The sequence below is a fragment of the Petromyzon marinus genome, chromosome 14, assembly GCF_048934315.1.
Source record: "Petromyzon marinus isolate PM22_M1 ecotype Great Lakes invasive population chromosome 14, UKy_Petmar_22M1.pri1.0, whole genome shotgun sequence".
NCBI lineage: Eukaryota > Metazoa > Chordata > Hyperoartia > Petromyzontiformes > Petromyzontidae > Petromyzon > Petromyzon marinus.
The window spans coordinates 15,697,216-15,714,238 of NC_133680.1; the positions used below are offsets into that span (position 1 = coordinate 15,697,216).

General features: G+C 50.1%; 1 protein-coding gene across 1 annotated transcript in view; it reads left to right on the plus strand.

Annotated features, from left to right (window-relative positions):
• Positions 1-452: 452 nt before the first annotated feature.
• Positions 453-17,023, plus strand: part of LOC142924556 (uncharacterized) — a 184,450-nt gene continuing 167,879 nt past the window's right edge. Inside the window, exons 1-3 of the mRNA XM_076066958.1 lie at positions 453-539; positions 931-1,030; positions 2,177-2,329. Of these exons, the coding sequence (XP_075923073.1) occupies positions 453-539; positions 931-1,030; positions 2,177-2,329 (340 nt within the window). The remainder of the gene's footprint in view (positions 540-930; positions 1,031-2,176; positions 2,330-17,023) is intronic.

Genomic DNA, 17,023 nt, shown 5'->3' on the forward strand with positions numbered 1-17,023 from the left:
GAGGGGGAGCGCCGGGAGGATGGGGTGGGAGTGCCCCCGACCAGAATGGGGAGGAAGGGGCAGGAGAGGCGCCTGCAGCCCAGGGGCCGGGGAAGGGGCAGTGGAGGGAGAAGACCATGGGCGCTGGCCCGGTGGGTGCGGGGAGGCCCAGTGGAGGAGCGGGGAGGTGGCGCAGCGGAGCTGGGGCGGGCCTGACCCCGATGCAGGCCAGGGGGCACAACTGTGTGCGAGTCGAATTCAAGGAAGATGTGGAAGAGGGGGTGACCCTGGACAGGACGACCTTCGTGAGGTCGGTGGTGCTTGGGATGCTGCGGGTGGAGGTGGAGGACCTCTATTGCTTGATTGCTCTGCCGGGGGGGAGGGCGTTTGATGTGAGCTTCAACTCCAACATTCTGCTGCAAAATTTCCTCGCCCGTTTCGAGGAGAAGGCAGGCGAGAAGCCGCTAACCTCCATGAGGACGCGGTTACTGTCGGACCTGGAGACAAAGGTTGTGACCGTGTTCCTTTATAATGAAGCGTTGTATGATCAGGACGTGGAGGTATGGCTGAGGCAGCATTGTGTGGTGCTGTCGGGTTGCAAGAGGGTCCTGGATGCGGTGGGGATATGGACGGGGGCCAGACAATGGAGGGTGCGTCTGAAGACGGAGGGGGGGGGCATTGAGGCACGTCCCGAGCGCATTGAACATTGGGGGGAACAGGGGCTATGTTGTCTATGCGGGACAGCCCAAACTCTGTAGGAGGTGTGGGGGAGGGGGGCACCTGGCGGCAGCGTGCGTGGCACGCGTTTGTTACAGGTGCAGGGCGCTGGACCACACGGTGGAGGAGTGTAGGGAGCCGGCCCTTTGCAACCTGTGCGGCAGCAGAGGGCATCTGTATAGGACCTGCCCAGAGTCCTATGCTAACAGGGTGCGGGCATGTCGGAGTGGACAGGTAGAGGGGGCGGCGGAGGAGGTGGCCGGACGGGAAGCGGGCCGGATGCATGGAGGGGAAGGGAAAGGGGAGGTGGAGGAACCACGACCCCCTGGGGAGGGTGAGGGGGGGGGGATCTGTGGGGGAGGGAGCACCACCACCACTGGAGGGGGAGGGGGGGGAGGAGGGGAGGGGAGATGGAGAAGAGGACTCGGAAACCCCAGTGGGGGACTGGGCGGAGGTGATGGGCGAGGAGGAGGGCGAGGAGGGGCAGCGGGTGGAGGAAGAAGCGGATGACGCATGGGAGGAATCAGGGGGGAGAAAACGGAAGCTGGATAGAGTTCTGAAAGAAGCTAGTCCCCAGCAAGATGCGAGCCTTTCAGGATCCTCGCCGGATTCGGGAGAATCTGGGTGGAGGTGGGCGGAAGGGGGGGACGTTTGAACCGGGGGAAGCCCCAAAGGTTGAAGGGGAGAAAAAAGGTGAAGGAGAAGGCGGACAAAGGCAGACGGGGGGAGCGCGCACCGGAGTCCGACACGGAATAATCACGCCTCGACATGGACATATCTGTAGCATCTGTTAATGTGAGAGGAATGAAGGGGAAGGGAAGGAGAGGGGCAATCATGCAGTGGCTGCAGATCACCAGACGTGACGTAATTTTCCTCCAAGAATGTCACCTACCCTATACCCTAGGGTCGGAGGCTCTGCTGGACGAATGGAAGGGACACTACATTTGGTCTGGCAGCAACGGGAACAGATGTACAGGCGTGGTTACCCTCCTAGGAAGAAGGGGAATGAGAGTGGAAGGGACCCAGGAAATAATACCGGGTCGGCTCCTCTGTGTAGATGCATCTTACCAGGGTGTGGAGCTACGGCTGATAAATGTGTATGCCCTGGTACGATGTATGGACAGGACGGAGGTGTGGGAGAGCCTGGCGGGCCTACTGGCCACCAGGAGGCAGGTCATTGTGGGGGGCGATTTTAACTGCCCGTTGTGTCTGGCGGATCTGGTGTCGGTAAAGGGGAGGAGGAAGTTAGATTCCTCTTCCAGGAAACTGAGGGAGTTGATGGAGGACTTTGGGATGGTGGATACGTTCAGGAGGGTGCATAGCACGCGGCCAGGGTTCACGTGGGCGGATAAGAGTGGGGGTACACAGTCACGTATCGACTTTATTTTCGTCTCCGACAAGGTGAATGTGGGAAGTGCGGGGGTGGAACCTTTTCCCCTCTCGGATCACAGAATGGTTGTGGCGGGGCTTGTGATCCCAGGTGGGGTGAAGAGGGGGAAGGGTGTGTGGAAGCTGAATGTGGGCTTGCTGGTGGATCAGGAGGTGGCGGAGGATTTCACGCGAGCATATACCAGCTGGAGGACGCTGCAGTTGTGCTTCCCCACGAGGGTGGAGTGGTGGGGGCAGATTAAGGGTAGGATAAGAACGTTCTTTCAGCGTTATAGTAGGAGGAAGGGGGTGGGTAGGGAATTGAGACAGTGGAACGCTAGGTTAGAAAGGCTGTATAGACTGCTAGAGCTAGGGTTCCCGGTGGGAGAAAGGATAGAGGAGTTGAAAGGGAGGGTAGCTTCAGTCCTGGAAAAGAGGACTAGGCAATTAGTGTATAGGGCAATTAGTGTACAGTGTACAAGATTCTTCTTTAAGGCGGGTAGGGAGGGAGACAATGAAATGAGGGAGCTGGTTAGTCCTACTAGGGGTAGACAAGTGACGACGGAAGGGATGATTAGTGTAGCGGAAGACTTTTATGGGGATTTGTATAAGAGGAAAGGGATAGATGGGGGGCGGCGGGAGGAGCTGCTGGGGGCATTGGGGAAGAGGGTTGAGAACCCGGAGGCGCTAGAGGAGAGAATTCGATGGGAAGAAGTGGAAGGGGCGGTGAAGGGGCTGAACAAGAACAGGACCCCAGGCCCGGACGGGATCCCAGCGGACTTCTATATAAAATTCTGGGAACTCCTGAAAGAGGATATTATGCAAATTTGTAGGGAAACTCTGGAGGAGGGGCGGGTGCCGGACGACATGCGGGAGGGCCTGGTCACATTGATTTATAAAGGGAAGGGAGACCGTAGGGACCTGGGAAGTTGGAGGCCAATAACCCTCCTGAATGCGGTCTACAAGATCTTGGCAAGGGTAGTCGCGGGGCGACTGGGGAAGGTGGTGGGTGAGGTGGTGGGGCCGGACCAGACGTGTGCGGTCCCGGGGAGGAGGATCGCGGACACTTTGGTGGTTTTGAGGGAGGCGATTGAAGGCGAGAGAGAGGGGGCGGGTGCCCGTTGGGGATCCTAAGTCTGGACCTGGACAAAGCCTTCGACCGCCTCTCTCATGAATTCATGCTGGCGGTGATGGAGAGGATGGGGGTGTGTGGGCCCCTGATGGAGTGGGTGGAGCGACTTTATGGGGGGCTCGGAGCCAGGCTCCTGATAAATGGGGAACGCTCCGGGATCATTCCAGTGGGTTCCGGGGTGCGGCAGGGATGCCCGATGTCCCCAGTACTATTTGTCATGTGCATGGAGCCTCTGGCGCAGATGATACGGAATGACCAGAGGATTAGGGGGGTGGTAATACCGGGGAGCAAGGAGCAAAGAAAGGTGACCTTGTACATGAACGATGTGGCCGTGCTATGCAGGAACGTAGCATCGGTATGGAGGGCAATGGAGGGGATGGGGAGGTTCTGCGCAGCCTCCGGATTGAAGGTTAGTGTGGGGACATGTGAGCTGATGGTTTATGGAGACTCGAGGCTTTTCGAGGGTCGGCTGCCAGAATTGAGTCTACAAACAGAGGGGATAAAGGTACTGGGGGTGTTCTTCTGTGGGGATAGGATGGGGGAAATAACTGGGAGAAGGGGGTGAGGAAGGCAAAGGGCTGTCTGGGTAAGTGTGCTGGGAGGCGGCTCACGATGGCCAGTAGGATTATGGTGGTAAAGACAGAAATATTACCATCCCTAAACTACTTGGCGCAGGTTTTCCCGCCAGGTGGGAGGGAGGCCAAGGCCTTGACCTCGGCGATTTTCAGGTTTATCTGGGGGGGAGGGATGGAGAGGGTGAGGAGGGCTGCAGTGTGTCTGCAGGTCGGGAATGGGGGGAGGGGTGCCCCAAATGTGGGGTCTACCCTTCAATCGACTTTTGTCTGCAACGCGCTGCGGCTGTTTTTCTCTGCGGAGCCGCGGGGCAAGGCAGCATGCTATACGAGGTATCGGCTGACGTGGCGGTTGCGGGGGCTTGGGATGACTGAGGTAGGAAGGAGCTCTCCTTTGGACTGGCCGGGGGGCTGGGTCAGCGACGTGGTGGGGAGCTACGTCGGGCAGCACGGCCTGAACCGGTGGGGGGGCCAGTGGGCTCCCAGGGAGGTGCGAGCTGCGGCGGAGAAGGAGGAGGCCTGTGACGAAGTGGCCGGTGCGAGGAGGGAGATGCACAGGAAGATTTGGAGGAATGTGTTGTCGGCAGCGCTCGCGAAGGAGCAGAGGGACCTGTCATGGCTGGCTGTCCGGGACAAGTTGGAGACGCGGGGTTTCTTGTACAGCTGCCAAATGGCGCATACCCCCAAGTGTCCGAGGGGCTGCAACGCGGACGAAACTGCATCGCACGTGATGGTGGCGTGACCTTTTGCCCAGGAGGTCTGGAGGAGGAGTAAGCCGTTGCTGGCCCGTTTCGCGCTGTCGAGGGTGACGGCACGGGACGTCATGTGGGGAGAGCTGCGGGGGGTGTGGAGGGAGGACAGGGACCAGGTGTGGGCTGTAATAGGAGCGACGAAGGAGGCGCTGTGGAAAGCGCGAAAGAAGGAGCTGGAGGGGTCCCTGATGTCCCCGTTGGAGACATGTTATGTTGCGAGGAGATTGTTGGAAAGGGTGGTGGAGGTGGACCGGGTGAAAATGGGGCGCGATGCCGCAAGGGAACGATGGAAGTGGCCGCTGCCCAGGGTGGGCTAGGGCGACCGGGGGGGGGGGGGGGGGGGGGGGGGCCTCGCCGGCGTCCGGGAGTGAAGGTGTGCTTGACTGGAAGGGGAGGCTGCCCCTCCAGTGCTATGGCAGGGGTGACTCCGGTCCAGAGGATTGGTCGGTGGCCGAGCGGGGCCTTTATGGCGCGAGCGAGGGGGCGGCCCCTCGGTCTTTGCTTTGTTTTGTTTTTGTTGTCTCCGCTGAGATACTGAATAAAATTAAAAACCGTATTTACCAGCGAAACGTCGTACTCAAACTGTAAATGTGGATTCACTCTTCAACACACCGGTGGGCTAAAGTAGTGAATTATTTGTCTTTTGTCAACGTGACACTTTTTTTGCTGATTGGCCGTGTCGGGTGGTGGAGGGTTACGACACATTTATAAATTAACGCGATCTAACCCAAAAACCTTTTATGGACATCGACATATCTTAAACATCGACTTATCTTAAACATCGACTTGTCTTAAACATCGACTTGTCTTAAACATCGACTTGTCTTAAACATCGACTTAAACATCGACTTATCTTATCTTAAACATCCACTTATCTCAAACATCGACTTATTTTAAACATCGATTTTTCTTAAACATCGACTTATCTTAAACATCGACTTATCTTAAACATCGACTTATTATAAACATCGACTTATTTTAAACATCAACTTATCTTCAACATTTACTTATTTACTGGTAGGAACAAAGTTGTAAACTGAGTGTACCAGCCTGCAATAGATGAATTTGTGTCCGTCCGTTCTCTTTCAATACTTTAACGAAGTTAAATCTCGTGCTGTTCTTAAACATTTACTTATCTTAAACATCGACTAATCTTAATCATTGACTTATCTTAAACATCGACTTATCTTAAACATCGACTTATCTTAAACATCGACGTATTTTAAACATCGATTTATGTAAAACATTTACTTTTCTTAAACATCCACTTATCTTAAACATTTACTTATCTTAAACATCGACTTAAACATCGACTTATCTTAAACATCGACTTATCTTATCTTAAACATCCACTTAAACATCGACTTATCTTCAACATTTACTTATTTACTGGTAGGAATGAAGTTGTAAACTGAGTGTACCAGCCTGCAATAGATTTATGTGTCCGTCCGTCCCCTTTCAATACGTTAACGAAGTGAAATCTCGTGCTGTTCTTAAACATTTACTTATCTTAAACATCAACTTATCTTAATCATTGACTTATCTTAAACATCGACTTATCTTAAACATCGACTTATCTTAAACATCGACGTATTTTAAACATCGATTTATGTAAAACATTTACTTTTCTTAAACATCCACTTATCTTAAACATTTACTTATCTTAAACATCGACTTAAACATCGACTTATCTTAAACATCGACTTATCTTATCTTAAACATCCACTTAAACATCGACTTATCTTCAACATTTACTTATTTACTGGTAGGAACGAAGTTGTAAACAGAGTGTACCAGCCTGCAATAGATTTATGTGTCCGTCCGTCCCCTTTCAATACGTTAACGAAGTGAAATCTCGTGCTGTTCTTAAACATTTACTTATCTTAAACATCAACTTATCTTAATCATTGACTTATCTTAAACATTGACTTATTTTAAACGTCGATTTATTTTAAACATCGACTTATCTTAAACATCGACTTATTTTAAACATCGATTTATCTTAAACATCGATTTATCTTAAACATCGACTTATGTTAAACATTTACTTATCTTAAACATCGACTTATCTTAAACATTTCCTTATCTTAAACATCGACTTATCTTAAACATTTACTTAAACATCAACTTATCTTAAACTTCCACTTATCTTAAACATCTACTTATCTTAAACATCGATTTATTTTAAACATTTACTTATCTTAAACATCGACTTATCTTAAACATTTACTTAAACATCGACTTATCTTAAACATCCACTTATCTTAAACATCGACTTATGTTAAACATCGACTTATCTTCAACATTTACTTATCTTAAACATCGACTTATCTTAAACATTTCCTTATCTTAAACATTTCCTTATCTTAAAAATCGACTTATCTTAAACATTTACTTAAACATCAACTTATCTTAAACTTCCACTTATATTAAACATTTACTTATCTTAAACATCGACTTATCTTAAACATTTACTTATCTTAAACATCGACTATTCTTAAACATCGACTTATCTTAAACATGGACTTATTTACACATTTACTTTTCTTAAACATCAACTTATCTTAAACATTTACTTATCTTAAACATCGACTTAAACATCGACTTATCTTTAACATCAACTTGTATTATCTTAAACATCCACTTAAACATCGACTTATCTTAAATATCGACTTATTCTTAAACATCGACTTATCTTAAACATCGACTTATCTTAAACATCGACTTTTCTTAAACATTGACTTATCTTAAACATCGACTTATTGTGAACATTGACTTATCTTAACATCGACTTATCTTAATCATTGACTTGTCTTAAACATATACTTGTCTTAAACATCGACTTGTCTTAAACATTTACTTATCTAAAACATACACTTAAACATCGACTTATCTTAAACATCGACTTATTTTAAACATCGATTTATCTTAAACATCTACTTATCTTAAACATTTACATATCTTAAACATTTACATATATTAAACATTTACTATTCTCAAACATCCACTTAAACATCGAGTTATCTTAAACATTGACTTATTTTAAACATCGACTTATCTTAAACATCGACTTATCTTAAATATCGACTTGTCTTAAACATCGACTTGTCTTAAACATGCACTTATCTTTAACATCGACTTTTCTTTAAAATCCACTTATCTTAAACATTTACTTATCTTAAACATCGACTTAAACATCGACTTATCTTAAACATCGATTTGTCTTATCTTAAACATCCACGTAAACATCGACTTATCTTAAACATCGACTTATTTTAAACATCGATTTATCTTAAACATCGACTTATCTTAAACATCGACTTATCATAAACATCGACTTATTTTACACATCGATTTATCTTAAACATAGACTTATGTTAAACATTTACTTATTTACTGGTAGGAACGAAGTTGTAAACTGAGTGTACCAGCCTGCAATAGATTAATGTTTCTGTCCGTCCGTCCGTCCCCTTTCAATATGTAGGGGTGCTATGGGGAATAAACACATGGCACGGGAAGGTGTGGTTCACCCACACCTTGGTGGCTACAACAACGTCCGCTAAGGCTCCAGTGGGTATAAAGTGCGGGGAGCCAGGGAGCTCGGGGCAGAGTGTGGGGCCCGAGGCTGAAGCAACCAGTGAAGAAAGAAGGCCAGCTAGGTGAGACCCTGGAACTCCTGTGACCGCTGCCCTTTTCAGGGCCGGCACAGCAAGCCAGTGGTGCGGCCCCAGAGCCCCAGAGTCAGAGTCCTTCTAAGGGCCGGTCTGGTCGGCGTGGTGCCGAGATCTGTGCCTAACCAGGGCCGGATCTGATAGCCTCCCTTAGAGCCCTACCAGGAGGAACTGGGAGCCTAGAGCTTAGGCTAGAGAGCCTGGGGTGTGTTCCTGAGTTATACGGGTGGAGGGGCCGCTACCCCTTCTAGTGTAACCCTTGTTAAGGTTTAAATAAATAGTGCTGCTTCTATTCTGCCGTCTCCGTGTCCTGGAACCCACTACAACTGGTGTCAGAAGTGGTCTTAAAATAGACACAAGGAGTACAAACCGATCACAGGAACCCCAGGAGGAGGACGGCTCGCCTAGGATTGCGCCAGAGGCCGCGGCCGACGATCCTGGGATGTCCCAGACGCCCCAACAGCAGCCGCCGCTGGAGGAGTGGCCGCCGATGGAGGACGGGTTGCAGGTGGCTCACTCTCGACTGGCTGAGCTGCTGTATGCCGCGGCTTCCACGCTGGAGGAAATCAACCACGCGGGGCTGCGGGCGCAAAGGCGGCAGAGAGACGAACGCCGTTCAACGGCCATTCCCGCCGAAACACAGCCACCAGATTTCGGATTTGCCGCCATGACAGTGTCCTCCACGGCGATTGGAGGGTCGCAGCTCCACGTGGACGCTGTGGGCCAATCAGCGGTGGTGACGTCATCACCAACGGACGCCCGCTGTCAGGACCAATCGGCGGGCGCATCGTCATCACCTGCGCGACCGCCGATGGGTGTCCCCAGCCCCTCAAACACCGGTGGAGAGGCCGTAAATGGCGCGCGGCACCTCTCAGAGACGAAGCCATCGTTTCAACAACGCCTGCCGGTGTTGAAGGAGTTCGTTTCAGACGGCGGCGACTGGGGGGCCTTTCAACGCCGCTTTCTCGCTCATCAAGATATGGCCGGCTGGACGGACAACGAGGCGTTGAGTGCGCTACCGGCCATGCTGGACGATGACGCCCTTGCTACGCTCATCACAGCTCCCAGATCAACGCGATCTACGCTACAGTCGGCGCTCCAGGTCCTCACCATAGTCTACGGGCCATCGTCGGACTGCCGCAAACTCTTCCACGAGCGGTGCAGGGGCCAGAAGGAGCCACCGCTGGCGTATCGCACGGCTCTCCTGGCCCTCGCAAAAGCGGCTTTCCCGCGGATGGACGACGAAGGGGTGGACGCGATGGTGACGGAGAAGCTCCTGGCATTGGCCCAGGAGCTACAGATCGTCATCGTCGCAGAGGACGACGCGGACATGTGCTCCTTGCGGGCAGCAAGACACATCCACGCGCACCTGATAGCGCAGCGTCGATCACCTCTCGTCCCCAAGGGCGCCGCTGCGGTGTGCGCTGGGACGCCGACCATCCCCCCCTCCGAGGAGGTCTTCGCGGCGGGTCGCCCAGTGGAGTGGAGATCCGGAGGGAGGCCGGCTCGGACCACACCGGATCGCCAGGAGCACCCCAAGGCGCTCATCACGTGCTACAACTGTGGCCGCAAGGGCCACGTGGCTGCGGAATGCCGGGCGCCTCGTCAACGACAGCCGGGATGGTCGGACGGCGCTCCAGCCTACAGGCCTCCGCATCGCAACCCGGCAAGTCGCGGCACCCCACATGCTCGGCCTGTGCACACACCTGTCCCCACCTCGCGCGTTTCGGTGTACGGGCCTCGGGGTACGCCCATTGGTTTGTTGGGTGGCGGCGGGGTCGAGAGGGTGCTCGGGCCGGGGCAGTGGACGGAATTGGCCCACCGCATTGTTGCTGCGTCGGCAGGCTCGTCCGTGGTCGCGGGTCGCATTGACGGGGTCGAGGTGCGTATCCTCGTCGATACGGGAGCTTCGGCGACCATTGTGTCAGACTTGATTTATAATATTCTTCCCGTTCAAAGCCGCCCCTTGCTTCCAGTCACCGTTCCGTGTTACGCAGCGAACGGGGGTTCGCTGGGTATCATAGGCCAAATTCGAGCACAAATTTGCATTGGCGATATCAAACTCTCCGGGCCGATATTAGTCTCGTCCTCGCTGGCGGTTCCGTGCTTGTTGGGGACGGACTTTTTGAGCAAAATGCCGATTAAAATTCTAATTGATCAGGGTTGCATCGAGCTTCCCTCGGGCCGACGGGTAACATTCCTGCCTTCCCCTGTCACCTCAAGGGCAGCGTGCGCGTCGATACAAGCGTTCGTCACTCGGACGGTGCGTGTACCTCCCGGGGCGCAAATGCTCGTGCCCCTTCGCTTGCGTCGGCCTTTCGTGCCCGGTGTTCTGGACCAGGGAATTCTGTTAGGGCCCTCGAGGGTTGGGGAAAACGGGCTGGATCTGGTGGCCGCTCAAACGCTCGTTAAGGGGAGCGATGACCCGTTTATCCTCGTCCTTAACGTTGGCGTACAGACGGCCGTCGTTCCTCAGGGAACTGTGCTCGCGCACGCGACACCGGTCCCCGTGGTAGACACGGTTATGGGTAATGTGGGGACCGATCCTCTGGCTCAACCGCATTCTGAGGGGGACGATAGTTGGATGGACACACTATGTTCGGGCACGAGTGATCTGTCCGACTCCCAGCGTGCCGGCCTACGCACCCTTCTGACGTAATTTTCCGATGTTTTTAGTAAACACAAATATGACATTGGGTGCACGAAATTGTTGCGTCACCACATTGACACGGGTGACAATGCCCCGGTACGCCAGAATCCTTTTCGGTTAAGTCCGGCCGAAAAAGATCATGTCAAATTGGCAGTGGATGACATGCTGGCTGCAGACATTATAGCCCCTTCCCCCAGTCCATGGGGAGCACCCATACTGCTTGTCAAAAAGCACGATGGGTCCTTGCGATTCTGTGTGGATTTTCGCCGCCTTAATAAGATCTCCGTGGCCGACGCGTATCCACTTCCCCGGATGGACGAATCTCTGGATGCTCTGGCTGGCGCACGTTTTTTTTCTACGTTGGACTTGTTATCCGGATTCTGGCAACTCCCATTGGATGATGAGTCCAAGCCAAAGACTGCGTTTCGCACACCACACGGCCTATTCCAATTTAACCGGTTACCTATGGGATTACACTCCGCTCCGGCGACATTTCAGCGCCTTATGGAACTGGTTTTGGCTGGCTTACAGTGGAACGTCTGTTTGATCTATCTGGATGACGTCATCGTGTTCAGCAAGACATTTGACGAACACCTTTTGCGCTTGCGCGCCGTGTTCCTCAAAATGCGTGCTGCGAATTTGAAATTTAAGCCGCAAAAGTGCCACCTGCTACGGGAATCCGTACGCTATTTGGGGCACATCGTCAGCCGCTCGGGCATATCCACCGATCCCGCAAAGACGCAGTGTGTCAACTCCTGGCCAACCCCCACCTCGGTGGCTGAGGTCAGGAGTTTCATTGGATTTGCGTCTTATTACCGGCGGTTCGTCGCGGATTTCGCGACTATTGCTAAGCCCTTACACGCTCTGACGGCGAAGGGAGTGAAATTTCACTGGGGCCAGGAGGAGGAGGTCGCTTTATGTTCCCTTCGCGACGCTCTCGTGCGGGCCCCTCCATTGAGCTACCCCGATTTTTCGGAACCCTTCCTGCTCGATACAGACGCCAGCAATACGGGCATTGGGGGTGTGGTCTCACAGGTGATCTGTGGTGTGGAACGCGTCGTGGCTTATGGCAGTAGGGTTTTGTCTCCGGCGGAACAGAGATACTGCGTCACGCGTCGGGAACTCTTGGCTATTGTATTTTTTATGCAACAGTATCGCCCATACCTGTACGGTCGGCATTTCACTGTCCGTACGGACCATGCGGCATTACAATATGCCTTGCGGGTGACACAGCCTTCGGGGCAATTGTCCCGATGGCTCGAAATCCTTCAGGATTATGATTTCACGACCACATATCGGAAGGGTGCTCGGCACACTAATGCGGATGCGCTGTCTCGCCTGCCGCCCGCCTCAGATTGCGCTTGTCTCAGGGGATCGGGGCGTTGTAAGCCGCCAGAGGATAGCCCCCCCTTAGATATCCCGGTTCTCGCTGCTGCCACTGAGGACCCCGTGCCTGAGGGTCCTGTCGGGGAGGGAGTTGCGGACTCCTTGCTGGGGTTGTCCGTTGCGGAATGGGGGCGCCTCCAGATGGAGGACGCATCCCTCCTCGCGTTGCGTCGTCGCGCAGGGGGTTCCGTGCGGGGGGTCGCGGGGATTGATTCGTACGGGCTGCTCCAGGGGCTCCTAATGCATTGGGATGGGAGGGCCTGCCGTCACAGGCTTGTGGTGCCATCCGCTTTGCGGGGTAAGGCCGTTTGGGCCGCACACGAGCGACTTTTGCACCTGGGGACCCACAAGACCCTTGCCGTGCTCCAGCTGGATTTCTTCTGGCCGGGTATGGCAAGGGATGTGGATGACCTCCTGGGTGCATGCACTCAGTGCGCCCAACGAAAACCACCAGCGAAAGGCGCCTGCCCACCGCTACAATCTATCACGGTCTCTCGGGTTAACGAACTCGTCGCACTCGATATATTGGGGCCCTTCCCTGCGACCCCTAGGGGTAACAAGTACCTGCTGGTTGGCGTGGAATATTTCACCCGATGGCCTATGGCATGGCCTCTTGCTAACCAGTCAGCAGCAGCCGTTGCCGAGGCCTTTGTCCAGGGCTATGTCCTCGACAAGGGTGCTCCCGAACGGCTGCTGACTGACCAAGGGAAGAACTTCTCTGGCGTCCTTCTGCACGAGGTGTGTGCGCTTCTTGGTACGAAAAAGATTCGCACTTCCCCCTATCACCCACAAACCGATGGCATGGTGGAGCGGCTGCATAGGATGCTCACATCTATGTTGTGTCACCAGGTGTGTGACTCCCAGACCGATTGGGACCTTCACATTCCGGGGGTTTTGGCCACCTATAGAATGGCTCCTCACGCGGCAACCGGTTTCTCGCCGTTCTTTTTGATGTACGGTCGCGACGTTGACCCACCAATTGCGAATCAGCTCCGCGTCTCGGAAACCAGCAGAAAATCGAAATTGGCCGACCACGTTAAATTTAATATCCTGAGGTTGACCGAGGCGCGGGAGGCAGCGGCCAACGAGAGGTTGCGATCGCGCCAATCACGCACACATGCGTGGAAGCCAGGCGATTAAGCCTGGCTGCACTGCCCTCAGGTGCCGTTGGCGACCTCGGCGAAATTGTTGCGGCCTTGGAGGGGCCCTGTGGTTATTGTGAAGGTTATGCGGCCGCAGTGCGTTCGTATCCAGTGGGGGAAACGCCGCTGGTACGTACACCCCTCGCGTCTGAAGCCGTTTGTGGCGCCGCGCGTCCCTCCACCACATTACACAGGCCGAGCATGTGATGTCTCCGCTGACTCCCGGACGGCGTCTTCGTCACCTGCCCTTGATGCTTTGCTAACTGTTCCACCTTCAGGCGCCTCAAGAATGACGGCTTCCAGCGCGCCTGCGCCACCCGGTGGGGACGGAGTTTGCCCTTCCGGGGTGACGGAAGACGGTGCACCTGCACAGCCGGTGCCCACTGCCGGGCCGACCGGACCCTCCCCCTACGATGGACCCGCAAATCGGACTCGCGCCAAAATGCGCCGCTTGTTGTAAAAATGGTTCTTGTTACTCTTGTTGTTCACTGTTAAGTTTTCTTGCTGCGTTGATGGGGGGGGGGGGGGGGGGGGGTACAATGTATATGTGTATATAGTGTAATTTTGTATAGGTGGGTTGGGTTATTTATTGGGGTGTTCGTTCTTATGAGGCACGCACGGGTGGGGGTTTGTTGTGTTTATTGTTCGAGTATTGTTGCAGCCGGGACGGCTGCGGGTTACACGGGAGGGGGTGATGTAGGGGTGCTATGGGGAATAAACACATGGCACGGGAAGGTGTGGTTCACCCACACCTTGGTGGCTACAACAACGTCCGCTAAGGCTCCAGTGGGTATAAAGTGCGGGGAGCCAGGGAGCTCGGGGCAGAGTGTGGGGCCCGAGGCTGAAGCAACCAGTGAAGAAAGAAGGCCAGCTAGGTGAGACCCTGGAACTCCTGTGACCGCTGCCCTTTTCAGGGCCGGCACAGCAAGCCAGTGGTGCGGCCCCAGAGCCCCAGAGTCAGAGTCCTTCTAAGGGCCGGTCTGGTCGGCGGGGTGCCGAGATCTGTGCCTAACCAGGGCCGGATCTGATAGCCTCCCTTAGAGCCCTACCAGGAGGAACTGGGAGCCTAGAGCTTAGGCTAGAGAGCCTGGGGTGTGTTCCTGAGTTATACGGGTGGAGGGGCCGCTACCCCTTCTAGTGTAACCCTTGTTAAGGTTTTAATAAATAGTGCTACTTCTATTCTGCCGTCTCCGTGTCCTGGAACCCACTACAAATACTTTAACGAAGTGAAATCTCGTGCTGTTCTTAAACATTTACTTATCTTAAACATCGACTTATCTTAATCATTGACTTATCTTAAACATCTACTTATCTTAAACATCGATTCATTACTGGTAGGAACGAAGTTGTAAACTGAGTGTACTAGCCTGAAATAGATTATTGTGTCCGTCTGTCCATCCGTCCGTCCGTCCCCTTTCAATACTTTAACGATGTGAAATCTCCTGCTGTTCTTAAACATCTACTTATTTTAAACATCGATTTATTACCTGTAGGAACGAAGTTGTAAACTGAGTGTACCAGCCTGCATTAGATTATTTTGTCCGTCCGTCCGTCCCCTTTCAATACTTTAACGAAGTGAAATCTCGTGCTGTTCTTAAACATTTACATATCTAAAACATTTACTTATCTTAAACATTTACATATCTTAAACATTTACATATCTTAAACATTTACATATCTTAAACATTTACTTATCTTAAACATTTACTTATCTTAAACATTTACTTATCTTAAACATCCACATAAACATCGACTTATCTTAAATATCGACTTATTTACACATTTACTTTTCTTAAACATCCACTTATCTTAAACATTTACTTATCTTAAACATCGACTTATCTTGAACATCGACTTATATTATCTTAAACATCCACTTAAACATCGACTTATCTTAAACATCGACTTATCTTAAACATCGACTTATTTTAAACATCGATTTATCTTAAACATCGACTTATCTTAAACATCGACTTATCTTAAACATCGACTTATTTTAAACATCGATTTATCTTAAACATCGACTTATCTTAAATATCGACTTATCTTAAACATCGACTTATTTTAAACATCGATTTATCTTAAACATCGACTTATCTTCAACATTTACTTATCTTATACATCGACTTATCTTAAACATTTACTTAAAAATCAACTTATCTTAAACTTCCACTTATCTTAAACATTTACTTATCTTAAACATCGATTTATCTTAATCATTGACTTATCTTAAACATCTACTTTTCTTAAACATCTTCTTATCTTAAACATCGACTTATTTTAAACATCGATTTATCTTAAACATCGACTTATGTTAAACATCGACTTATCTTCAACATTTACTTATCTTATACATCGACTTATCTTAAACATTTACTTAAAATCAACTTAACTTAAACTTCCATTTATCTTAAACATTTACTTATCTTGAACATCGACTTATCTTGAACATCGACTTATCTTGAACATCGACTTATCTTGAAGATTTACTTGTCTTAAACATCGACTTGTCTTAAACATCGACTTGTCTTAAACATCGACGTATTTTAAACATCGATTTATCTTAAACATCGATTTATCTTAAACATCGACGTATCTTCAACATTTACTTATTTACTGCTAGGAACGAAGTTGTAAACTGAGTGTACCAGCCTGCAATAGATTAATGTTTCTGTCCGTCCGTCCCCTTTCAATACTTTAACAAAGTGAAATCTCGTGCTGTTCTTAAACCTTTTTCTTATCTTAAACATCGACTTATCTTAATCATTGAGTTATCTTAAACATCTAATTATCTTAAACATCGATTTATTAATGGTAGGAACGAAGTTGTAAACTGAGTATACTAGCCTGCAATAGATTATTGTGTCCGTCCGTCCGTCCATCCGTCTGTCCGTCCCCTTTCAATACTTTAACGATGTGAAATCTCCTGCTGTTCTTAAACATCTACTTATTATAAACATCGATTTATTACTGGTATGAACGAAGTTGTAAACTGAGTGTACCAGCCTGCATTAGATTATTTTGTCTGTCCGTCCGTCTGTCCGTCCCCTTTCAATACTTTAACGAAGTGAAATCTCGTGCAGTTCTTAAACATTTACTTATCATAAACATCGACTTATCTTAAACGTCGACTTATCTTAAGCATCCACTTTAACATCGACTTATCTTAAACATCGACTTATCCTATCTTAAACATCCACTTAAACATCGACTTATCTTAAATATCGACTTATTCTTAAACATCGATTTATCTTAAACATTGACTTATCATAAACATCGACTTATTTTAAACATCAATTTATCTTAAACATCGACTTATGTTAAACATCGACTTATCTTCAACATTTACTTATTTATTGGTAGGAACGAAGTTGTAAACTGAGTGTACCAGCCTGCAATAGATTAATCTGTCCGTCCGTCCGTCCCCTTTCAATACTTTAACGAAGTGAAATCTCGTGCTTTTCTTAAACATTTACTTATCTTAAACATCGACTTATCTTAATCATTGACTTATCTTAAACATCTACTTATCTTAAACATCGATTTATTACTGGTAGGAACGAAGTTGTAAACTGAGTGTACTAGCCTGCAATAGATTATTGTGTCCGTCCGTCCGTCCATCCGTCCGTCCGTCCCCTTTCAATACTTTCACGA